The following is a 27,261-nucleotide window of genomic DNA, read 5'->3' as shown; positions in this document are numbered from 1 at the left end:
CGGTCACCAAAAGTGTACAGTCCAGAGTCTGTCACACTGATAGGGATTCCAGAGCAAATGCAAAGCCTAGGGCCTTGAAGGCTGTGATTAAATGAGCAGATATAGTAACAGAACAATCAAAACTCATTATCTGAGTCCCTTCACTCTGGGGCTGTAAAAGGACCAGGAGAGACGTGGGATCTTGGGACACTGTGATTTCAAGGAAAGAAAGAAACCTGCTCTGGATGACTTTTCATCATGAGATGGGCAGGTGGAAACAATGCTAAAGACACCAGGGTGCTGCTGTTTGATGACATTATACAGACTAGCGTCTTCTGGGAAGAGTCTGTTTACATTTTCACTGGACTCAAAAAGATGCTACAGCTCCATTTTGGCAAGAAACAGGGGAAAATGGGCTTTATTTAAACCCCAGCTGCGGTCCATATGTATAAAGATTAACAAACCATGCTCCACAGCTACATTTTGCCAGAAATGCAGAAACAGCAAAATATAATTAAAGCCTCAGACACACGTAAATCAGCACTGCCAGCTACTCAATTTCTTGGTCAACCTCTGGTTCAAGACCTAAGAGTCCTTGGCCATAGAGATGTATGAGACAAAGAAGGTGACCTGGGACCCTTCTCTGTAACAATAACTTACATTTGCAAAGAACGCTACTGTTTTTAGAGCACTATCATTTTACTTAGCAGGGTGGTTGTAAGAACAAAATCAGAAGAGGTAAGAAGTAAAGTTTTATCTTCATCTTCTGTATCACCAGCATCACTATAATCCACAACAACGCCTCCATTTCACACATACATTGGTCCTTGATAATCTTTGCTGGAAATGCTCCTTCTTATTCTCCACTTCACCCCAAACTTTCAAAATCATATCCATATTTAAACTTCCATTAAAACTTCCCTGATCCATTCAACCTAATTATTTCCCATGGAGCTTTTGATATTATATGGTTACCTGCTTATTTCTTTGTACCTTTAATGCTTCTTTTGGAATATGATAATGGATGATTGAATAGATGGATGGATTTTTGAATGGATGGATGGAGGGGCAGGTCGATGGATGGAGGGGCAGGTCGATGGAGGAATGGGTAAGACAGATAGAAGAGAAAGAGCTATGGAAAGGTAGAAAGATAGGTAGTGTAATATTACAGTTAAATATGTGGGCTCTGGAGTCACCGTGAGCTCCAATTTCAGCTCTTTTATTTACTTGCTATGTGACCTTGGTCTAGTTACTCAACCACTCAAGTCCTTGGTTTCCTCATCTGTATAATGGGGCTAGTAATATCCTCCTCTAATATTATGATTTGGGTTAAATGAATCCATTCATGTAAAGTGCTTAGAATAGCATTTGGTATAGAAAGCCCTCAATAAACACTAGGTGCTTTTATTTTGATACATACATAGTGAGTTTAAAACAAAACCTACATACTTGGTTTTTTCCCATTTACCAGTCTATAAACATCATGAGGACTCACGCATGCTTTGTGTAAAATTTCACACACCCATGAGGCTATGAGCTCCTTGAAGCAGGGACTATGTTCTGTTCATCTTTTTATACCCAGCACAGTGTCTTACACAGAAAAGAAACAATAGATATTTCTCAAAAACAGGATGGAATGAATGACTATTTGTTAGATTTAACTCTTAGCTGACCTAAAGAGTACCAAAAATAAATTTAAATTGTCAACTCTCTTCACTTTCCTTCCTTAGGAATACCACTAAAAAAAACCGATCTAGGGAACATGTGGTATTTGTGGAAATTAATGCCTTTTACTCCAAAAACTACTAAAACTGGTTAATATTAACTAGGAATTAACAATATTGTTGTATCCTGAAGTAGATTCCCTGAAATAGCAGATGAAGCTCCCTGATGGGACTTCCTAGGAATAGGAACTCTTGGGACTGGTTCTATTTCCCACGAGTTGTCACTACAGGGTGAGGGCTTTCAGGGGGAAGGGCTCTGAAGCCAGGATCTAGTACTAACTAGTCCTGACTCTTCTCTTCTGAAAAAGAATGAGCTCCTTTACTGGTCAATGGGCAAATGCTCAGATGTTCCCTGAAATTACTCACCACCCCCTTCCAACTGGACAAATGAACCATGTGGTTAAGAGATGAAACACGGATGTCTGGCTTTGATAGGATGAAGTTCAGGAAATCCCAGAGCTGTCAGGACTCAGGAGGGGATGTCTCCGTTGGGACCCCATGAAATCAGGGACTGAGACAGCTTATTTGAGTGGTGGTATCGGGAAGCATGAATGAGTGAATGGGAAGAGTGAGACATGGAAGGAGGAAAAGCCAATATTGGGGTGTCTTATCAAAGTCACTGCTGTGAGGAATGGGGGCTCCACTCCACCCCAAATCAGAAAAAATGACCACCCTGAAGAGGAGGAGGTTGGAGGATTTATACATTAGCTTCCTTCCCTCATAGTATGGGTAGTCCCTGGGGGTACTTCCCTCATATTTCTGGGCTGTGCTTGTACAAGGGCTTATTCAGCTTCCAAGGTGTCAGAAGAGACCTTGAAGCAGTATGTAGAAAGGTGTGTGCTTGAGGTGAGGCCTTGTAAGGGCAAGCTGAGTCTAGATTTGCAAGGAACTGTCCAACTCAACTGCAGCTGAGATCAGTGGTAGGCCAAGGAATATGACACAGGTTCCAGAGGCATCTTCCTTTTTTTTTTGTTAAATTAATTTATTTTTGGCTGCATTGGGTCTTCACTGCTGCGCGCGGACTTCCTCTAGTTGCGGCGAGCGGGGGCTACTCTTCGTTGCGGTGCACGGGCTTCTCATTGTGGTGGTTTCTCTTGTTGTGGAGCATGGGCTCTAGGAGCGTGGGCTTCAGTAGTTGTGGCATGTGGGCTCGGTAGTTGTGGCGCATGGGCTTAGTCGCTCCACGGCACGTGGGATCTTCCCGGACCAGGGCTTGAACTTGTGTCCCCTGCATTGGCAGGCGAATTCGTAACCAGTGTGCCAACTCAGTTGGACGTCCCCAACTCAGTTCTTTGACAGCCAAAAATTTGACATCCAAAAATTTCAGACAACTACGCTAAGATGCTTCCTAAATGGATCATGTCAGTGCTAATACAAACAGCGGTGCTCTTAAAGGAGGAGAAATTATTTGAATTACCGTGATTGCTTCATTCCTGTGAATTCCCTTAGCAGCAAAACAATCTGTTCACCTAAAAGGGGCTTTTGAAAAGCATCCCACGTTGCAAGGCTATGCTCATTATGATGAATAAATTCACCCAGAAACATCTGTTAAGGTGCAGCTTCTACAAGGAGGCAATGATTTCTTTAAGTGTAGTGAATTACATGGAAGTACTTATACAAATACTGTCCGACATTTGAAAATCTTATCGTCCCCCTAAAGAATAAATGACAACAATAAGGGAAAGAGGGAAAGCAGACAAGGGTTAACGTTTACTCGAGTGTCAGATATTGGTGCTTAGAGCTGTTATTTCATTGGTGCTTAAAGGGTTATTTCATTTCATCCACATGATAACTGTTTGTAATTTCCTGAATGTACTGTTCTCTTTCTTGTCTCTGTCACTTAACATTTCCTTTTCAACCTCTCCTCGGCCTAGCTAAATGTTGCTCGTCCTTTAAGACACAGATCAGATATCTCTTCCAAGAAACCATCTCCAGCTCCCTCCAGGCACCTTGTTGGAGCTCCCTCCACATCTGGTACATACCTCTGTCTATCACACTGCAAGGCACAGTTTTCCAGACCTTGTCTGTTCCCCTTAGTGGACTAGGGGATCCTTGAAAATAGGGTCATTGTCTCTGTATCTCTAGCAACTAAAACAGGAGCTCTTCCTGAGTTTGGACCTGGAAATATTAGATAGATAGATAGATAGATAGATAGATAGATAGATAGATAGATAGATAATCTCTGCTCTGGGTGTTCTTAGCCAGAAATCATGTGTTCCCTTTCACAGCAGTGCGATGAATAATTTTATGTGTTGACTTGACTGGGCCACAGGTAGGATAACCAGGCATTTGAGTAAACATTATCCTGGGTATGTCTGTGAAAAAGTTTCTGGATGAGATTAACATTTGAATGGGTAAACTGAGTTAAGCAGATTGCCCTCTGTAACGTGAGTGGGCCTCATCCAATCAGTTGAAGACATAATACAACAAAAAGGCTGACTTTCTTGCAAGCCAGACAAAACTTCTCTTATCTGGCTCCCTTTAAGCTGGAACATTGGTTTTTTCCTGCCTTCAGACTTGAATTAAAACATTGGCTCTGGGCCTCCCTGGTGGCGCAGTGGTTGAGAGTCCGCCTGCCGATGCAGGGGATACGGGTTCGTGCCCCGGTCTGGGAGGATCCCATATGCCGCGGAGCGGCTGGGCCCGTGAGCCATGGCCGCTGGGCCTGCGCATCCGGAGCCTGTGCTCCACAACGGGAGAGGCCACAACAGTGAGAGGCCCGCATACCGCAAAAAGAAAAAAAAAAAAAAAATTGGCTCTTCCTGGGCCTCAAGTCTGCAGGCCTCTGGATTGGAACTACACTATCAACTCTCTTGGTTCTCAAGTTTTCAGGCTCAGACTAGAACTACATTATCAGCTCTCCTGGGTCTCTGGCTTGCCTATACAACCAAGTGAGCCAATTTCTTTAAATATATATGTACATACACATCCTATTGGTTCTGTTTCTCTGGAGAACCCTGACTAATCCACATAGCTTTTTATTGGAGTCTTTTTAAAATTTAAGTCTACCATCAATATTTTACCAAAATCATAGACTATAAATAAAGATCACTGGCTAAAAAAATTCTGTCCCAAATCTCTAGGCAAATAGTGCAAAAATGTTATATATAGAAAATGTTAACCCTGGAGACACATTAACTTAAGTATTCATTTCTTATATGACTCAGGCGTTTTGGGCTCATATGAATAGAGAGCTATTTTACACCCCAAAACTTCACCCTATTCTCCAGCATGCCAAAGAACTACAAACCAAAACCAAAAACACTCCCAAAACCCGAAAAACGTCTTTTAAATTGCCACCTTCCTGACCCATTAAGGAAGCATTACATGACAGATTATGAGCTGCAGTGTCGCCTGTAATTCTTAATTTTTTCAGTAAATTGTACTTTCTACTTCACAGCACCACACAGTACACAATTCCCAGCATCACTGCATCAGCACCTGTGAGAATTCAGATAACACAGCCACTGCATGCATGTTAATGAGGTATTTATGGTTGGCTCATCCTTCCTTCTTTATTTACTTGCACTGACTTACAGAGGGTTTCAATTCCATGACTTTAAAAACTGCATTGTTTTATGTCCGTCGGCTTGATACAGGCTGGCATCTCTTGGGAGACAAGAGGATATTCATCATCAAGGATCCCTTTTCAGGACTTCCCTGGTGGTCCAATGGGTAAGACTGGGTAATGGGTAAGACTCCACACTCCCAATGCAGGGGGCCCGGGCAGGGAACTAGGTCCCACATGCCACAACTAAGACCCCGCACAGCATGCATGCGTGTATAAATGCACAAGTAAATAAATAAATAAATGATCCCCTTTCTCTTGGAATGATTTTCACCTTGACTTCTAATGTAATATATTTGCTTCATTGTTCTAACATCTCTAAAAATACAGTTGCTTTGTTGTCTGAGATGGATCTTGTTATCTTCCTCTCACCTATTAACCATCAACAATGGCAAATCAAATTCTTACATCTTTTCTCTCAATAAAATTAGATTATATGTGTATCAGTCAGGGTTTGGCCACAAAAACAGAAACCATTCTAGGTATTTTGAACAGGAAGGGATTTTTTTGAATTTTATTTTATTTTTATACAGCAGGTTCTTATTAGTTATCTATTTTATACATATTGGTGTACATATGTCAATCCCAATCTCCCAATTCATCCCACCACCACCGCCCCCCCACCACTTTCCCCCCTTGGTGTCCATACGGTTTTTCTCTACCTCTGTGTCTCAATTTCTGCCCTGCAAACTGGTTCATCTGTACCATTTTTCTAGGTTCCACATATATGCGTTAATATACGATATTTGTTTTTCTCTTTCTGACTTACTTCACTCTGTATGACAGTCTCTAGATGTATCTACGTCTCTACAAATGACCCAAATTCATTCCTTTTCATGGCTGAGCAGTACTCCATCGTATATATGTACCACATCTTCTTTTTTTTTTTTGAGTTATTTGTAGTGAGGTGGATGGACCTAAGGTCTGTCATACAGAGTGAAGTAAATCAGAAAGAGAAAAACAAATATCTTATGCTAACACATATATATGGAATCTAAAAAAAAAAAACATGGTTCTGAAGAACCTAGGGGCAGGACAGGAATAAAGACGCAGATGTAGAGAATGGACTTGAGGATATGGGGAGGGGCAAGGGTAAGCTGGGACAAAGTGAGAGAGTGGCATGGACATATAAACACTACCAAATGTAAAATAGATAGCTAGTGGGAAGCAGCCACATAGCACAGGGAGATCAGCTCGGTGCTTTGTGACCACCTAGAGGGGTGGGAGGGAGATGCAAGAGGGAGGGGATATGGGGATACATGTATACGTATAGCTGATTCACTCTGTTATAAAGCAGAAACTAACACACCATTGTAAAGCAATTATACTCCAATAAAGATGTTAAAAAAAAAAACAACATTTATCACCCAGTCGCTCCACCGTGTGAGTTATGACTGCATTCAAGTTCTTTATTTGGATAAGAGCTAAAAATAATATTAATTAGGAGGATGACATATGCACAATATATTATGATTGATATATGACAGATCAATATTTGGTGATAGTATATCAATATTTTAGCATAAGATAACTGAACAAAGGAGTTCCAAGTGTGGACGCTTTCCTGGGTGGTGCCAGAGCCTTGTTAGCCTTCCCTGATCCTGGCTGCCCCTTTTTATTCACAGGAAAGATGAAAACAGGAGAGAAATGAGTAGTTTCCATGAAGCAATCTTAAGGCCAAAGCACAGTCGTGTTTGGAAAATGTGTCAGAACAGACAAAATGGTATACCTTTCCTTCCCTTCCTTCCCTGGCCACTTTGGTCCTCCTTCGAGACCCTCATCTCTGCAAGCCTGACACTACCAGGCAGTTCTGTGCACCCTTCTCTACGGCTGCTCACGTTCTAGGCCAGGGTTCCTTGTGGTGAGTGCTGCCCTGAACACTGCAGAATGTTTAGCAGTACCATCAGCCTCTACCCACTAGATGGCAGTAAGTATCTCCACACATTGTCAAATGTCCCCTGGGAAGGGCCTAAATTACCCCCCCAATTGAGGACACCCACAGGCCCAAGAAGTCAGCGAACCCAAGAGGACTCCAGAAGATTCTACTGCACTGCAAAGGATGGAGGGAGGGCTGCTGGATTAGATGTTGGATGTCAGCACTGAATTTAGATGATTGCCAGATGCGGTTAGAACCCAGATCAATAACTGAAACAGAACGTGAGGGATGCATATTTCTCAGCCCAGAGGGTACGGCTGAGCAGAGCACAGGCTCCGGACGTGCAGGCTCAGCGGCCATGGCTCACGGGCCCAGCCGCTCTGCGGCATGTGGGATCTTCCCGGGCCGGGACACGAACCCACGTCCCCCGCATCGGCAGGTGGACTCTCAACCACTGCGCCACCAGGGAAGCCCTTTTCTCTTTCTTTAAGTGGAGGCTTCAGCCAAAAGCATTTCTGAATAGCCAAGCCCTATAAACAAATCTCTGGTTACCTGAGAAGCGAAAATCAGCAGAGGTGCTGGTTCCCTGTTGTGTTCACGCATCTCCTTAAGCTTTCATTTTACCCTCAGCAATAACGTGCCCGATGCCAGTCCATTCGTGACCTGCTAATGGGGTGCATTTTCCGATTTTTCTGCTTTCACGTTGTCTGTGGCCTCTTTGGGAACGCTCCCTGATTGCCCTCCAATCATTTCCCACCCCTTTCGAGAACATTAGGTATTAATTCAAGCTTGTCAAACCTTATATGATATATTCCATTCAGGAGATAATACCTCATCAACCTTACCTGGCACTGGAAAATTCAATTTCTCAAGATACCAGCTGTTATCCTGGAGACCTCGCATATCTGTTTGGAACAGCTAATAGCAAATGTTCTTGCTGAGCTCATTTTTTATTTTTTGCAGCTAGTAAAGTTCTATCAATTATATGTAAAGTCTACCTCAATGAACCTTACAAAATAAAGAAAATGAATCAATTTATGACATGTAAGTTAAGTGCTTCTCTGTCATCGCCCTAAATAACAACAAATACAATAACACTACAGCACATACATGCAAGTTACAGGATTTTTTGGAAGACGTTTTTGTGTGAAGGCTATTGTCGCTTAGTTTCAGAAAAAGAAAACACTGGACTGTGGAGTAGTCTTTGATAAGGCTGGGGGCCCATCTTTTTGGATATCTAATCAACATGACACACATCCTTTTTGTTTGTTTTAATGGTTACCAGTATTGAAAAGTCAATCCATAGAGGCACATTGTTACAAATGGAATTAAACTTCCACAGCTCATTTTACAAGGCGCAGATAACCTTCTCTCAAAGACATCAGAATTCTCCAGAGCTGTTTGTTTTGTTTGTTTGGCTTTGTTTTGGTGGTGGTGCTGCTGGTTTTTTTTTTTTTAATTGAGGTGTCCTTGACGTATAACCTTATATTAGTTTCCAGTGTACAACATAATGATTCCATATTTGTATATATTGCAAAATGATCACCACTACCAATCTAGTTAACACTCATCATCATACGTAGTTACAGAATTTTTCTTGTGGTGAGAACTTTTGAGATATGCTCTCTTAGCAACTTTCAAATCTACTCCCTTAGAACTTTCTGAGTTCAACTCCAGTTATGAAAATAATCAAGAGACAGGAAGATCGTGGTCATGCGCAATCTAGCAGCAGGTTAATAACTACAGGAATTTCAGAAAAGTGAGGAACAGAAAAGGTATTTCAGAATATTTGCAAGAACTACAGTGTGATACAAAAATATCTGTGAGATCTATGGATAGCAGTGTTAACAAGTACTGCAAATACTACTCCGGTTGCCTGGTTTGTTTGTTTGTTTGTTTTCATTCAGTGCTGACCTTTTACTTGACATTTTATCTTATTTTATATTAGAGTATAGTTGATTTACAATGTTGTGTTAGTTTCAGGTGTACAGCAAAGTGATTCAGTTATACATATACATATATGCCTGAATCCTTAATTGAAAGAAATGCTCAACTTCAGTTAGAGGTTAATGAAAATACAGATTTTTTAAAATTCAAATTTACAGGCCTCTTGAATTCTATCCAGAGACTCCTAGGCTAAGAATTCCTGTTCTGGGGACTTCCCTGGTGGTCCGGTGGTTAAGACTTCGCCTTCCAATGCAGGGAGTGCGGTTTCAATCCCTGGTCAGGGAGCTAAAATCCCACATGCCTCAGGGCCAAAAAACCAAAACACAGAACAGAAGCAATGTTGTAACAAATTCAATAAAGACTTTAAAAATGGTCCACATCAAAATCTCTTAAAAACAAAAAAAGAATTCCTGTTCTAATGGACTGACAGAGTCCATTGCAACATGAAGGGAAAAACAAGGCAAAGTCCAGAAACATTTCAAAGGCAACATGATTCAGATTTCCACCCGGTATCTGCTCCTTACCTCTTTGAGATCACCTACTAAGTTTTTCCCCATCATTTATTCAGCCTTGACCTCAGAGACCCCTTTGCATTTCCCTGAATACAATCCTGCCCCAGGGCCTTGGCATTTGCTGATCTCCCTGCCAGGGGCGGTGCGGGGAGCTGCCTTCGGATTTCTACATAGCTGCTTCTGTCACCACCCTGAGATTTTGGCTTAAATGTCATGCTGTCAGTTAAGCCCTCCCTGACTTAATATTTAGAATTGCAGTCTGTTATAGATTATTACAAGATACTGAATTTAGTTATATATTTCCCTGTGCTGTACAGTCTTTAACTACTATATATATAGTAGTGTGTATCTGTTAATCTTAAACTCCTAATTTATCCCTTATGTAATAACCTATGATGGAAAAGAATGTGAAAAAGAATATATATATGGATATAGACATATAGATAGATTTATCTGAATCACTTTGCTGTACACTTGAAACTAACACAATACTATAAAATCAACTAGAGTTCAATTTTTTAAAAAAAGAATTGCAATCTGTGCTATGAGAGTTAATTGCAGCATGCCTATAACTGGCCTAAGCTGTTCTTTTGAAATAAGAAATGCATCTGTATGGCACTGACCCCTGGCCAAGGCATAAAACCTATTAATTAATCATACTGCTGTGTGACCATGGGTTCAAGGACTTTGGGAACGTTTGTACCAGCTTGTCAGCACTGTTTATTGACAATAGACAGACTAATGATCTGCGCCTGGTCAGGGTGAGACCCTCAGAAGTCTCTGTTGTTAAAGCTGGTTACACAGCAGAAATATGCATAGGGAACCAGCAAAATATGAATAACTCCAGCCAAGACTCCATTTTGGGTTCCCTGATTCCCAGGAGTGCCATGTACACATCTATGGCTCCTGATCAGAAAGCAAGAGTGTATCGTGCCACAGCCCTTACAGACAGAGGACAATAGATCATTATGAATGCTCTTTCTCTAGTGGATATTCTTCTCCTGTAATAAACTCCAGATTTGTAAGCATTTCACTGAAGTTCCTACGGGTCCTCTTCAGCAATCAAACCCTGTTGAACTGTCACCATTAGTGCGTAATTCTGATCGTGACTCTCCCTCCTGCTTGCCTGGTTTTCCTGTCTTCATGGCACTTAGCATCATCTGACATACTATATATTTTACTTATTGACTGTGTTTATCACATTAACATATTCATTGACTGTTCCTTTAGTATTATTTTTTTACAGTCCTCTCGCTGGGGGACTCCATGAGGGTAGGGTTTCTGGTCCAATTTTTTTTTTTTTACTGCAGTATCTCTGGACCATAGCACAGCATCTGCATTTATTATTTGATGAATAAAAGAATGAACTGAAGGGGACTTCCCTGGTGGCACAGTGGTTAAGAATCCGCCTGCCAATGCAGGGGACACGGGTTCAAGCCCTGGTGTGGGAAGATCCTACACGCCATGGAGCAACTAAGCCCGTGCGCCACAACTACTGAGTCTGCGCTCTAGAGCCTGTGAGCCACAACTACTGAAGCCTGTGCACCTAGAGCCCGTGCCTCCGCAACAAGAGAAGCCACTGCAATGAGAAGCCCGCTCACCGTGACAAAGAGTAGACCCTAGTCACCGCAACTAGAGAAAGCCCGCATGCAGCAACGAAGACCCAACGCAGCCAAAAATTATAAATAAATAAAATAATTTTTTAAAAAGAAGATATATCTATATACCATATCTTCTCTACCATATCTACAATATTCCATTGTATATATATACGGAATGGAATACTACTCAACTGTAAAAACGAATGAAATAATGCCATTTGCAGCAACATGGATGGACCTACAGATGATCATACTAAGTGAAGTAAGTCAGAGGGAGAAAGACAAATACCATATGATATCACTTAAACATGGAATCTAAAAAAATAGTACAAATGAATTTATTTACAAAAGAGAAACAGGCTCACAGACACAGAAAACAAACTAATGGTTACCAAAGGGGAAGGGCGTGGGGGAGGGATGGATTGGGAGTTTGGGGTTAGCACACGCAAACTATTATATAGAGAATGGATAAACAACAAGGTCTTTACTCTATAGCACAGGGAACTATATTCAAAATCCTATGATAAACCATAATGGAAAGGAACATAAAAAAGAATGCGTATATGTGTGTAACTGAATCACTTTGCTGTACAGCAGAAACTAACACAACATTGTCAATCAACTCTACTTTAACCAAATAAATTTTTTAAAAAAAATAAGCTATTGTCATTATGTTGCCTCCACTAGGTCAGGTAAAGCGTTTGCTGAAGGGCTCCTCTAAACAGAGAGCAGCCAAAAGTCCAATATTGTCCTGTTAGCCCACATCAGATGAAAACAAGCTTCCTGGGCCTCCCTGGTGGCGCAGTGGTTGAGAGTCCGCCTGCCGATGCAGGGGATACGGGTTCGTGCCCCGGTCTGGGAGGATCCCATATGCCACGGAGCGGCTGGGCCCGTGAGCCATGGCCGCTGGGCCTGCGCATCCGGAGCCTGTGCTCCGCAACGGGAGAGGCCACAACAGTGAGAGGCCCACATACCGCAAAAAGAAAAAAAAGAAAACAAGCTTCCTAACTAATTTCTGAGTCATTCTTTTCATGACTAACCGACTTATTCAGAGAAGCTCATTATGGCCCGACTCTCCACTTAAAGACGGCCCTTTGCTCACTATGACAAACCTAAGATGATGAAAGTTTACAGGAAAAGTCATTTGTTTGGATGACTTCTTCGAGCATGCTAGAGTTGGAAGTCTCACCTCAAACTAAAGTTTTTCTCCCTTCTAAAGTAGCTGTCTCCACAGATGTAGCAAACAAACTTATGGTTACCAGAGGGGAGAGGGGAGGGATAAATTGGAAGATTGGGATTGACATATACACACTAGTATATATAAAATAGATAACTAATAAGGACCTACCATATAGCACAGGGAACTCTACTCAGTACTCTGTAATGACCTATATGGGAAAAGAATCTAAAAAAGAGTGGACATATGCATATGTGTAACTGACTCACTTTGCTGTACACCTGAAACTAACACAGTATTGTAAATCAACTATACTTCAATAAAAAATTTTTTAAATAAAAATAAAAAACTTAGGGAATATAAAATCCATGATGCTAAAAAATAAACAAATAAATAAAAATAAAGTAGCTGTCTCCAATCCGGACCTAGAGTGGAAATCCCATGAGACACAGAAACCCACAGCATCAGGAAACTATCTACCAGCCTCACTGAACAACCAATCTGGCATCACTACCATGGTGGGGGATGCCTAGTAGGACAGCTGCCTTCCATCCACAGTTTATTGAACTAAAGACAGAGAGCTGCTTATTCATTCATCACAGGGAAAGGAGTCATCACTGATCAGGCGTGGAAAAGAAAGTCCGCTTAGAGCCTTGGAATCTGAGACATCAGGATTTTCACTGATCAAAAGCTTTCCACAACTCTGGGGTAGTGTTTTCATAGTAGCTGGTACTAGTACACATGCTTCGTTCTTCCTCTCTTCTGCTGCTAAATCCCCAAACAGCAGAATACATTTTCACTAAACCCAACTAACATAGGAAGTGATTGGATCAGAAGAACTTATTAATAAGCCAAAGGGCGCAACAGGGCCTGTTTCCATCAGTAACTGCCAGTAGCTAGGGGCTCTGGAGGAATTTTTTTTTTTAACTTTTTTCCATCACTGCAGTTTGACAGGTTCAGAGCATAACTGATACAACCACATCTGAAATACGTTTCTGCAAACACCACGGTTAATGTCAGTTCTGGAAAATGTAGGGAGGAAAACAACCAAGGAGATGTTCTAGTTAATAAAAACCTTCCGAGGAAACCATGTGCACCTCAAATGATCACTCTTAGCTTTGTCTGCGAGTATCCCTAGGCTATCTTCGGGTGGCAAATAACCCCAGTGGCTCTTGCTATTCAAGTGTCAGTCCTTCCTAGTAAGACGAGAAAAGTGTATCTGTTACAGAAAGTGTACCTTCTGACTCAGCTTCCGTTAGGTTAGTGCTGTTTGTTGATGGTCTTCCCAAGGGTAAAGGCTGACTTGCATTTGAGCTGCTCCCTCCATATTGTTTTCTCCTTATGACAAAGGGTACAGAGGACGACCGACCTGGGGAACACATCTTAATCCTAAAAGAGACAAGACAATGGACCCCCTTATGACCAAGAATCTGGCACTCAGACTGTTTCAGTAATCATTTGGTTCTAAGGAATAGAATCTACTCAAGCTAGTTTCAGTGAAAGGACAAAGATCTCATGGAAGAAGAAGCTGTATAGATTTCAGTTTCCAGAAAGAGAAGGAAGAAAAAAGATAATTTCAAGAAGCTTAACAATAGGCACACATGAATATTTACTCCAGTGCCCCACCATTTACTTGACACAGTTGAGCATTCTCTGAGTCTTTGTTTTGCTTGATTCCAACTTTCCAGAGAAGGAATGTGAGTGACCCCTGACAAACCTCAGATCGACCATTCTAGGAATGCTACGCTTGCCTGTCTCATTACACTGGGCAAAGCCACGTAGGACAGTTTCCCATTCTTAAGACTAATAGCAAGGAACAAGGTAAGCTAGAACAGGAAATTGGTTGTGGAAGCCAGATCCACCAACATCTTTACTCAGTACGCTAACAAGCCGTAGGGCAGTGCTATAGCCTGCGGTTTATGTTTGAATAACTGGCAATCTGGATTTGCAACCTGATGAAATTTACCTCCGTACATTTCATACATTATAATCATGTACGCTGGCTCTGGCTTACATGGAAAAATATATCCACGTGCAAAGTTAAAGTGGCCAGTCATTCTGTCATTTCAACCATCCAATGGGTTGATCTCACTGTGGAAAAAAAAATATCTATTGAGTCAAAATGTTTGATCTGGTGACCGAGAGCAGACCCAAACTGAAAGGAACAGAAAGATTTGACATGTGTATGGCAAGATCAGTTACTGTGATATTAATTCTGCTTTCTTTTCACTGTGAGGTTAATATTCTTCACTGCTAATTCGAGTTCAGGGGTCGGCAAACTTTTTTCCGTGAAGGACCAGACAGTAAGTAAATTAGGCTTTGCGGGCCTATGGCATCTGTCACAACTACTCAACTTTGACGTAGTGCCAAAGCAGACAATGAGAATATGTAAATGAATGGGTGTCACTCTGTTCCAAGAAAACTTTATTTACAAAAACAGGAGGCAAGATGGATTGGGTCTGCTAACCATTCTTTGCCAACCTCTGTTCTAGATCATTTCTATTCCTCCTCCCTCAAACCTTTAACTCCTTTTAAAGGAATATCACCAGAGGATACAACCCCCCAGCCCTCCTCGTTACGATCACCAACAAACGTCTGGTTTTTAGACCTGGCTCTCTGCCTCCCTCTTAACCTTTTATGCTTGTCATTGTTCTTGGCAATTTTCCCGCTCATGGAGAAGGTAATTCACCCTATCTCCTCACTTCTCTGTTCCTTGCAGCCTTCAGTTCCAATGATCTTTTCCTTAACCCACCCACTTAATGCACTCACTTTTTCATAGGTCTGTCATCTCCAATAACCAAACTACCTCCAAAATCTTGATTTCCAGCCTCTCACTAACAATCCATCCCTCTTGCTCTAGATACCAATAGCTCTTTGACTCACTGAGGTCACTGGGACTTCCAACCCACTGGCCGTACCACTTTTTTACTGTCTACCAGCCCCGTCCTCCTATCCCTCCTTGCCCAGTTTAGACAGCAACCATACCACTGTGTACTCCTTTTTTTTTTTTTAACATCTTTATTGGAGTATAATTGCTTTACAATGTTGGGTTAGTTGCTGCTGTGTAACAAAGTGAATCAGCTATACATAAACATATATCCCTATATCTCCTCCCTCTTACGTCTCCCTCCCACCCTCCCTATCCCACCCCTCCAGGTGGTCACAAAGCACCGAGCTGATCTCCCTGTGCTATGCGGCTGCTTCCCACTAGCTATCTATTTTACGTTTGGTAGTGTATATATGTCCATGCAACTCTCTCACTTCGTCCCAGCTTACCCTTCCCCCTCCCCATGTCCTCAAGTCCATTCTCTACATCTGCATCTTTATTTGTGTCCTGCCCCTAGGTTCTTCAGAGCCATTTTTTTTAGATTCCACATATATGTGGAATCTAAACAGCATACGGTATTTGTTTTTCTCTTTCTGACTTACTTCACTCTGTATGACAGACTCTAGGTCCATCCACCTCACTACAAATAACTCAATTTCGTTTCTTTTTATGGCTGAAGAATGTTCCATTGTATATATGTGCCACATCTTCTTTATCCATTCCTCTGTCGATGGACACTTAGGTTGCTTCCACGTCCTGGCTATTGTAAATAGTGCTGCAATGAACACTGTGTGTGTACTCCTCTTAACTCCCTTGGCCCTCTTTCCCAGCACTTCACCCATGCCAGGGCAGCACCTGAGCGCTGAGCGTGGCTGGAGGAGAAACACAATCATGACGACAGATCTCAGGTGGGTACTCTGCATACCCAACTATCCTACCATGGTTCTCCGGTACAGTTAACTTTTCCACCCTTGGAGACAATCACTTCACATCTTTTCCACCCTCTCACCTACCAAGTCGCCTCCTCCTACTCACTCTTCCTGTTTCATTGGAATAACAGCAACTACCCGAGCCTGGACTTCCCTGGGCTCACGAACATTTATAATTCGGGATTGGAGGCTGGGGTTCCCTAAAGGGAGGCACCTTTTGTGCTAAGTGCCCACTTTCCTGACTTGCATTTCTGAAACTCACTGAGGGGATCATGTTAAGTTTTCCCAGAGCTTGAAGGCAGAGAACACCTGGAGACCTAGGGTGGAATCTGTTAACACGGGGAGACGTTAATTCTCCCAAGACTGAAAGGGGACTGTGGTTTGGGGGTGGGTGCCAGAAGTGTGTGCTCATGCCCTCTTCCCACACAACAGCTTGGAGAAGTGGCACAGCGTTAAGAGAGAATTGCTACAGGGTATCTTGAGGGAGGCTGGCTCTCAGGCACCAGGGCTCCCAGCCTCCATCTGAGCATTAGGTCACGTGGTTGCCACAGAGCCTCCTGTATCCAAGAAACCACGTGGGACTGGACAACAAACATCATCAGCGCCCACCTCGACCTAAGACCAGGAGGCCCTCCTTGCGTGTTCCGGGTACCATAAGACGCTTGAGATCTCTGCTTAACCCTTCAGTGGGGTCCATAATATGACTGATGCTGAATTTCCAGCCAGGATGATAGTGGTTTGGAACCAATTCACTTGAGAATTAAAAGAAATGGGACATTTCTTATATCCTATGTAGAAGGGTAAAACACAGACCCACTACATTTGAGTCTGTACAATGCAACTCAGTGGAAGAAATTTCCACCTGAGGCTTTCTGAAGTGCATTCTTAAGTCAAACACACAACATGTGAAATGGACAAAAAGCAGGATGCTACCGTCCCCAGTTTTCATGGTCCTAGCCCAATGTTTACAACGTAAATACTCAGGCATCCAGCAGAGTTATCTTCTAACAGAAGTATCTTCCAACAGAGGTATCTTCTAAGCCAATGAAGCTTAAACACTTAAAACATCACATTAAAATTCCCACACAGGCCTGTAGAACCACCTGATTTCACTGTACTTTAAAAAAGAAAAAGCTTTTCAAAAGGGCATAGAAAGTTGAAAAAAAATCTCATATCGCCTGGAGTGAGCAAAGAGACCTTGGGTGGGGAGGAAAGTGAGGGGAAATCAATTTTACTTGCTTCGGCCTCACAATGGATTTTGTGAAATAAAGGGTAGAAAATCAATCTTGGCAAATCAGTGAGAATTTACACACTTGAAGGAGTCCAAAGGTCTCGTAGGGTGTATCAGACAGGAGGACGTTCTCCTCCAGCACATCATGGGGGATATAGCGTGAAGGTTGGGCCCTTTTCTGTACTGAGGAGAGCGTGCCAAGAATGCCTGCCGCATTCCTCGTCAAGACAAGTCCGAGGCGGAAGCCAAACCGGAGCGCAACTTCCTCAACCCACACACTCTGAAGGGTGGGACCAGAGAAAGACACAGGAAGGCTTGGAAGCTTCTGTTCCCGACTCACCAAAACAAGCCTCCAGGTTACAGCCAACAGAAGTCCCCCTTATCCTGCCTCTGATGGTGAGTGCCCCTGGCATTTGGGGGCTGCTGGGCCATCTGATAGAAGAGACTTCCTGTGACATCCCCAAGGAATCAGACGGGAAACTAGAGTACGCAAGGTGGGCCTTGAGCAGGAGGCAGACCTGGAGGCTGCTGCCTGTCTCTGGGCTTCACGCTCCTGGGTGTGGAGGAGACATCACAGGTAAGTGCTGAAGGGAAGTTGGGAGAGGGAAGGACCAATGTCCTCTGCCTGAGGGAAGTTGGCCAGGGGCCAGGAGGTGGACCAGTAGCAAACATAGCTGCATGTTATAAGCATGTTACTTGGTTTCCCTTCTGGTTTCTATAAACAGTAGTGAAGTCTCCTGTAAAACATCTGCCTAGTTGAAACTGTCCTTCCTTGTCTTGGTCCCATTCAAGCTGCCATCACAAAAACACCATAGCCTGGGCGGCTTAAACAGCGAGTATTTATTCCTCACACTTCTGGAGGCTGGGAAGTCTAAGATCAAGGCGGCAGGAGATGTGGTGTCTGGTGAGGACCAGCTTTTGGCTCTTAGATGGCCATCTTCTCACTGTGTCCTCACATGGTGGAAGAGGCAATAGAATGCTCTGGGGTCTCCATTATAAGGGCACTAATCCCATCATGAGGGCCCTATCTTTATGACCTAATCACCTCCCAAAGACACCACCTCAAATACCATCACATTGGGGGTTAGGATTTCAACATATGAATTTTGGTGGGGCACATTCAGTCCACAACATACTTAGATTTACAGAAGCATCGTGACAGCCAGTACAAGGGAGAGCCACACTCCCCCACCTCACCCACAGGCAGGCATGCCAGTGACCTTGTACTTAGCGAGCAGGCTCCAGGGGGAGTGGAGGCAAGGCTGAGAAGTCCCACTTCCTGGCCTCACCTAGCCCTTCCTTCATCATTGCCAAACTTGTTGATCTAGGCTTGATGTGATTAAAGGAATTATGTGGTCCCTGACAGTCCTGTATGACCTGGGGGAAGTTACCTGACCTCTCTGTGGCTGTCTCCTTAGCTATAAAATGTATATCACAGGATTATTATAAGTATTAAATGACTTGATGTTTGTGAAATTCTTAGAGCCATGCCTCATATAGAGTAAGCACTATATACATGTATGATTATATAACAAAAACCATCATTATCATGTGATTATATATCGGACCTCAGATAAATTGAAACAACATTGATGGTTATTAGCCATTAGTAGGTATGGTAGGCAGAATTCTGAAATGGCCCCCAAGATTCTGGGCCCCTGGTGTACACACTCCTTCTGCTAGTTACTAAATTAAACACTAATCTAGGTGCTCATTTGAAGGGATTTTTCAGGTGTAATTAAGGTCCCAAAGCAGGAGATTAACCAGGTAGGCCTGACCTCATCAGGTGGGCCCTTTAGAAGCAGAGAGTTTCCTCCAGCTGGTCACAGCATAGGAATGCAGGGAGATGCACTCCACGGCCTAGAAGAAAGCCAGAATCCATGCTGTGAACTTCCTACAGAGGGGACCACATGGCAAGGAAATGTGGGTGGTCTCTAGATACTGAGCAGTCCTGAGCTGACAGCTAGCAGGCATGAAAACAGGGACCTGAATCCCACAGGTGCAAGGTACTGAATTCTACCAACAGCCAGTCATCTTGGAGGAAGACCCCTGAGCCCTGGATGAGAACTGTGGCCTTAGCCAACACCTTGATTTCAGCCCTGTGAATCCCTGAGCAGAGAATGCAGTCACGCCATGCCTGGACCTCTGACCTACAGAAACTATGAGATAATAAATTCATGTTGCTTTAAGTCACTAAGTTTGTGATACTTTGTTATGCGGCAATAGAACACTAATACAGCAAGAAAAAAAAAACATGCAGAACTCGCAAATGCACAGCCAGACGATGTTGTTCAAAGCCCAGACGGCTTCCCCTCCACCCTGCCCATTACAGATAACGATTTTTCGCTGATGAAATCAGTACCAAATACTCTCAGTTCGAAAAAAAACTTCCTTTGCCACGCGGGGCTTGGTCCCACGGGAAGGCATTGTTCACCAGCATCACTGCAGGGCAAGGCTGACCCACCTGCTTCAAGACGCAGCAAGTCTGGGAGCTCCCAGGGGTAAGGGTTGGGTGATGTTCGATCTAAACCCGGCACAGCCTCCTGACCTCATACCGAGACCTTTGACCTAAGAACGTGGCTCCGCCTCCACGTCCAAGGACTTCCGGGAAACTAGGCAGGGCTTTAGGACCCAGGAACCAGAGCTCTGGGATTTACTGAAGAAAACAGAAGGCAGGGCGTATAATGGTTAAGAGCTCTGGCTTCTGCATTAAACCCTGGCTTCACCACCTGTGACTTTTTGCAAATTCCTTCGCCCTGTGCATCCCCATCTGTAAAATGGGGATGCCAGAGTTGTGAAGGTTGGAAGGTAAGGCTTATAAAATACTGGTGCGAGGGGTCTAGCCCTTAGCAAGCCCTCCAAAACGGGAGCCGTTGTTTAGCTGATTTTGTTGCTGATCAGGTCTTCTACACTAGCCCTAATGCTGGGCTTTCATCAGATTGTAAATGCCCACCCCCACCCCGTGCGCCAGATCAGACAGCAGAGCACATCTCGTTCCATTGTTTCTGAGCCCGAGGGACTGCTTAATGACTAACTACTCCAGCCTGGAACATGGAGTATCAAACCATGTCAATTAGCCCCAGTATAAACGCAGGATACATCAATCATCCTTCGCTGGCCTCTTCTTGTACCAAGTGGTCAACGTTTCTACTGGATAAAACCAAAGGAATGTAGTAAACTTACAATATGAGACTGGGCTACAAGATATATGTGGGAAGTTTGCACTCTTAAAACAGACAAAGTAATTCGCATTTTTAAAAGATGGTTTCACGATGCTGAAAATTTACATCCCTCATTCAAAAAGGTGGGGTTCTATTAAATGTCACCGAACCAGCTTTGATGATGGAATTTATGAGGCTGTGCCAGAACGTGATGATAAAGCGTTCAAAGGTATATATCACTTATAAATATAACCACATCTAGACTCATAAAAATAGACTTTCTATTTAAATAGAATTTTCTTTCTGAGCACTGCTAAGTGAAGTAATTTGAAATTTTCCTAAGTTGCAATGAGGCAGGTGGTGGTGGTATTTTTCCCATTTGTGCAGATGACCATCTATTACATGGATTTGCAAATTGGTTAACTGGCTGGAAGATCTGAGAAGAAAAATGCTGTTCTAGTACTTTTGTACAGTCCTGGGTTAAACTCAGAGAATTTGGCCAAGAGAAGATTAACATAAGCAACATTCTGTCCGATACATTTTCTATGAGAAACCAGGCTATTTTAAAAACAAACAAACAAAAACTAGTGTTTTCAAAAAGAAAACTATAGCAAAATGCCTAAGCTCCTTACTCCCTAGCAAATGATTCTTCCGACTAGAGTGTGAGATCCAGAAAGTCAGTACCTTTGCCTATCTCCTTCACTGTGGCTACCCTGGTGCCTAGAAGAGCGCCCGGCACTCACTAAATATGTCCTGAACAAATGAACTAATGAAATTAACTGAACTAGCAAGCGCTATGCTGTTGGTGTTCGTTTTCTGTCTAAATTCTGAGCAGTTAAAAATGTAAACATGATCAGACCAAGAAAGAAAGAAAAAAAAAAGCAGGGAGGTGATATAAATTCACATTTGAATTTCTGAGCACACTGGAAGAGAAGAAAACCCAGTGTCAATGGAATTTACCACTACAAACTTTTCATCCCTGCATGGAAATTTCCAGAGCCTATGTTGTAAACCATCTTACAATGGGTCATTTATGAGGAGCTTAAATGATTGTGTGCCAGCAGCGCCATCTTCTGGGTGACTAGTTGGGCATTTTAGAACAATATTCTGGAGTCTTCTTTTTCATATAGCAAATTGAATTTAGAATCACAAATTACATAGGAAATATCTTTACAGGTCATCTAGGCCATATGTCATCTTACAGGTAAGTATTTGCCTTAAGCGGGTACAACATTTTCTTACTTTCTCTTGATCCAATGGAGCACCAAATTCATGTCTCAGAGAGAAGACAAACTACAGCCATCATTACTAAATTATATCACAGGTCTCATATAAACCAGAAACTGAAAGGCAGTTAAAATCCATTTGTCGAGGGCTTCCCTGGTGGCGCAGTGGTTGAGAGTCCGCCTGCCGATGCAGGGGACATGGGTTCGTGCCCCGGTCCGGGAAGATCCCACATGCCGTGGAGCGGCTGGGCCCGTGAGCCATGGTCACTGAGCCTGCGCGTCCGGAGCCTGTGCTCCACAACGGGAGAGACCACGACAGTGAGAGGCCCGCGTACCGCAAAAAAAAAAAAAAAAAAAAACATTTCTCGAGCATCTGAAGAGTGATGTCAAATAGGAATTTCTGCAACAATGGAACAACAGAACTTTCTGTGATGATCTATACATGTCTGTGCTGTCCAATACAGTAGTCACTGGCCATGTGTGGTTATTAAACATCTGAAATGTGGCTCATGATTCTGAGGAACTGGATTTTTAATTGTATCTAATTTTAATTAATTTACATTTTTAAAATAGCCACATACGGCTGGTGTAGGGTTTCTCAACCTTGGCACTATTGACATTTTGGGCTGGGTCATGCTTTGCTGTGGTGGCTGTCTTGTGCACTGTAGGGTATTTAGCAACAGCCCTGGCCTCTATCCACTGGCCAGGCGTACCCTCACCCTCAGTTGTGACAATCATAAAAGTCTCCAGACATTGTCAAATATCCCCTAAGGGGAAAAATCGCTCCTGGTTGAGAACCACTGGGCTAGCAGCTATTGCACTGAACAGCATGGTTCTAGAAGATGCCTGATATGTATAGGACATTTGGTTGAGAAAGAACTGCCCACTATCCTATACTGGGGCAGTGGTGGTCTTGTCATAAGAACAGGGAAGGTTAAAAAAAATAGAGTCAGACGTAGTCAAAGAAATGTCTTGCTTCTTTAATCTTCCTTCCCTTGTAGCAGAGATGGAGCCAGGAGAGTGATACTGGAAACTTCTGTCTCCCTCACAAGTCCCCAGGTTAGCAATAGAAAACCTACACTCAAATCTGGCTGCCTGTCCTCACTGGGGGTAATGGGACAAATTGACTTCCCCGAGTCTCAGGGTCTCACCTGGAGAAGGGGAGAGCATAGTACCCACCTGGTGGGGTTGCTGTGAGCTAAATTAGGTGAAGCATAAAGTGTTCCCAGCTCAGTGCTTGGCACGATCAACACCATACTTGTTATCTTAGCCACCCTCTTCCAGGCGGCAGGGGGCGGAGGGCTGTGGTGGAATTTTTCATGCCCTCCAACCAATGACACAAAAGTACCCAGTATGTTCCTTTACAAATAAAAATCTCCTTGAAAAAAAAAAAAAACTAGCCAAACTCTAATAAACCTGACTTTATTTTAAAATCCCAGTGGCCTCAACACTCGATAACCTTTGTCTGTTGTTTGTGATGCCATTCCCTTGACACATTTAAATGTGGAGGAGAAACCATTTCAGCTCCTCAGGGAGGCTGAGTCCGGTGATCTTATGATGCTGCTTGATCCCAAAGCACTTCCAAATTCTAAGGCGGCATAACTGCATCAAAGAAGGGGGCCCTGGAGAAAGATGATAAGACAAGTCACCCATGGGTTTCACTGATCTAAGACTTTTCCCTTCCTTCGTTGAAAGCATACAAGCTATGACACTATTATAAGGAAATAATATGGTGCAGCTTAAGACCATGTTCTGCTTTTTGTAGGAGGCATTTTTAGGCCATGTTCTCTCTTTTCTGGTATCTCATTGAAATGAGTTTGCTAGGTTTTGATTTAGAACAAAGACCTTCAAAGCTCAGTCTCACCAATGGAGGCTTATGGGAGCTAATTTTGGAATTACAAAAGTATGGAATTCCCAGCAATGACAAGAAAATCCATGTTTAATGCCTTCCTTACCTTTACTTTAAAAAAAAAATAAGGTCATATTTCTGGATGCAAATACTTTTATAATTTAGCAGTTTTAAGATATTCAAATATAAGAAGCTATCAGTGAAGCATAAATGTTACCTGAAGTCATATTTGTTTTGTTTTGTTTTTTAACATCTTTATTGGAGTTTAATTGGAGTTTACAATGGTGTGTTAGTTTCTGCTTTATAACAAAGTGAATCAGCTATACACATACATATATCCCCATATCCCCTCCCTCTTGCGTCTCCCTCCCACCCTCCCTATCCCACCCCTCTAGGTGGTCACAAAGCACCGAGTTGATCTCCCTGTGCTATGCGGCTGCTTCCCACTAGCTATCTATTTTACATTTGGTAGTGTATATATGTCCATGCCACTCTCACTTCGTCCCAGCTGACCCTTCCCCCTCCCCATGTCCTCAAGTCCATTCTCTACGACTGCATCTTTATTCCTGTCCTGCCCCTAGGTGCTTCAGAACCTTTTTGTTTTTTGTTTTTTTTAGATTCCATATATAGGTGTTAGCATACGGTATTTGTTTTTCTCTTTCTGACTTACTTTACTCTGTATGACAGACTCTAGGTCCATCCACCTCACTACAAATAACTGAATTCCATCTCTTTTTATGGCTGAGCAATATTCCATTGTGTATATGTGCCACATCTTCTTTATCCATTCATCTGTCGATGGGCACTTAGGTTGCTTCCATGTCCTGGCTATTGTAAATAGAGCTGCAGTGAACACTGGGGTGCATGACTCTTTTTGAATTATGGTTTTCTCAGGGTATATGCCCAGTAGTGGGATTGCTGGGTTGTATGGTAGTTCTATTTTTAGTTTTTTAAGGAACCTCCATACTGTTCTCCATAGTGCCTGTATCAATTTACATTCCCACCAACAGTGCGAGAGGGTTCCCTTTTCTCCATACCCTCTCCAGCATTTATTGTTTCTAGATTTTTTGATGATGGCCATTCTGACCAGTGTGAGGTGATACCTCATTGTAGTTTTGATTTGCATTTCTCTAATGATTAGTGATGTTGAGCATTCTTTCATGTATTTGTTGGCAGTCTGTATATCTTCTTTAGAGACATGTCTATTTAGTTCTTCTGCCCATTTTTGGATTGGGTTGTTTGTTTTTTTGATATTGAGCTGCATGAGCTGCTTGTAAATTTTGGAGATTAATCCTTTGTCAGTTGCTTCATTTGCAAATATTTTCTCCCATTCTGAGGGCTGTCTTTTCATCTTGTTTATGGTTTCCTTTGCTGTGCAAAACCTTTTAAGTTTCATTTGGTCCCATTTGTTTATTTTTGTTTTTATTTCCATTTCTCTAGGAGGTGGGTCAAAAAGGACCTTGCTGTGATTTATGTCATAGAGTGTTCTGCCTATGTTTTCCTCTAAGAGTTTGATAGTATCTGGCCTTACATTTAGGTCTTTAATCCATTTTGAGTTTATTTTTGTGTATGGTGTTAGGGAGTGTTCTAATTTCATTCTTTTACATGTAGCTGTCCAGTTTTCCCAGCACCACTTATTGAAGAGGCTGTCCTTTCTCCATTGTATGTTCTTGCCTCCTTTGTCATAAATTAGGTGTCCATATGTGTGTGGGTTTATCTCTGGGCTTTCTATCCTGTTCCATTGATCTATATTTCTGTTTTTGTGCCAGTACCATACTGTCTTGACTACTGTAGCTTTGTAGTATAGTCTGAAATCCGGGAGCCTGATTCCTCCAGCTCCGTTTTTCTTTCTCAAGATTGCTTTGGCTATTCGGGGTCTTTTTTGTTTCCATATAAATTGTGAAATTTTTTGTTCTAGTTCTGTGAAAAATGCCATTGGCAGTTTGATAGGGATTGCACTGAATCTATAGATTGCTTTGGGTAGTATAGTCGTTTACACAATGTTGATTCTTCCATTCCAAGAACACAGTATATCTCTCAATCTGTTTGTATCATCTTTAATTTCTTTCATCAGTGTCTTATAGTTTTGTGCATACAGGTCTTTTCATGTTTGTTTTTATATTCTGCATTCAGAGTTGTCCCAGTGCTTCAACTCACAGGTGAAAAGTGAACTAGCACAAACCTTGCATAGGGATCCAGCCAAGTGTTTACATCTTAAGACAGTGATTCTCAAGGGGGGAGGGGAGTATTTTGCTCCCTAGGGACACTTGGCAATGTCTGGAGCTAATTTTGTTTGTCACAACTTGTGGGGGGGTGTTGCTACTACCATCTAGTGGGTGGATGACAGGGATGCTGCTAAACATCCTACAGTGCACAGGACAGGATGGCCCCCACCTGGCCCAAAATGTATATAGTGCTGAGCTTGAAAAACCCTGTCATAGGGTAAAAAGATGGGAAATGATTTCCCATCCCCAGCCCCTGCACTAAATTGTAATGGGAATTCCCTTTTGGTTATTAAAAACTTTTTAAAAGGCAAAGCTGTATACCTTCAAGAATCCCATAAAGCAGTAGCCCTCAAGCCTGACTGGGGGCGGGGAGGGCTTTAAACTCCACCCCAAGGATGTTGCTTCAGTTACTGTCGGGTGGGGCCGGGCATCTGGTTTTTGTAAAGACACGTGTCCCAGGTCATTGTATTGTGTGGCCAGGGTTGAGAATGCAACCAAAAGGGTACAGTGGCCTCTAACTTTGATACCAAGCAGGACCCTGTGGGACTCCAGGGCACAAAAGCCCTTCCGTGTCCCCCATTTCTTTTTTCTTTTTTTTTTTTTTGCGGTATGCGGGCCTCTCACTGTTGTGGCCTCTCCCGTTGCAGAGCACAGGCTCCAGACGCGCAGGCTCAGCAGCCATGGCTCACGGGGCCAGCTGCTCTGCGGCATGTGGGATCTTCCCGGACCGGGGCACGAACCCGTGTCCCCTGCATCAGCAGGTGGACTCTCAACCACTGTGCCACCAGGGAAGCCCCCCCATTTCTTGATTACAGGAAATAGGGTTCATTCAGCCTCCCTGACCTTCCCTGAGTTCCAAGAAGCAGGTTCAAACCAATGCTAATTAGGGAAGGGAGGGGATGCGGAGACAAGGGAGCAACAGTCAAGAGAAACAACAGTGCAGCCTTGAGGCAGGCTCCTGGTTCCCCTCAAGGGACACACATAACAATATCTTTGAGCTGTTTAGCAGATGCTGAAGCCCCCACCAGGTGGGAGAAGTTAACTGCATGCTGACCACAAGCACGTAGACCCCAGACCAGCTGGAACCAGACGGTTCCAACTTCACCACCAACCAATCAGAAGAACGTCCACGAGCTGATCACACCCTCTCTGAACCATTACTATCAAACTCCCCACTACCCCCTCCAGGTCGGGACACAGTTTTGAGGGCATTAGCCTGCTGTGTCCCCCTTTGCCTGGCAAAGTAATAAAGCTATTCTCTTCTACTTCACCCAAAACTCTGTCTCCGAGATTTAATTCAGTGTCAGGGTACAGAGGCCGGATTTGGCTTCAATTTCCTATAGCATCACTGCAAGCTACAGGATAAACTGGGTTGCATACTTCTCAGGTGATGGAAAACAAGGAGAGGTAGAAACAGACATATATACAA

General features: G+C 43.0%; 1 protein-coding gene across 3 annotated transcripts in view; it reads right to left on the bottom strand.

Moving 5' to 3' along the window:
* Positions 1–13,694: 13,694 nt before the first annotated feature.
* ASB9 (ankyrin repeat and SOCS box containing 9) overlaps positions 13,695–27,261 on the bottom strand; it is a 40,168-nt gene continuing 26,601 nt past the window's right edge. Inside the window, exon 7 of one of the 3 annotated variants that reach the window (XM_060086964.1) lies at positions 13,695–13,773. In XM_060086964.1, the coding sequence (XP_059942947.1) occupies positions 13,724–13,773 (50 nt within the window). In that variant the 3' untranslated portion in view covers positions 13,695–13,723. Of the gene's footprint in view, positions 13,774–23,164; positions 23,381–27,261 lie in introns of those variants that run through there. The other 2 variants (XM_060086963.1, XM_060086965.1) reach the window with 2 other exon arrangements.

This window comes from Mesoplodon densirostris, chromosome X, assembly GCF_025265405.1.
Source record: "Mesoplodon densirostris isolate mMesDen1 chromosome X, mMesDen1 primary haplotype, whole genome shotgun sequence".
Classification (NCBI taxonomy): Eukaryota; Metazoa; Chordata; class Mammalia; order Artiodactyla; family Ziphiidae; genus Mesoplodon; species Mesoplodon densirostris.
Note: the sequence above shows the minus strand (reverse complement) of the source record. Positions and strands in the feature narration are given on the sequence as shown.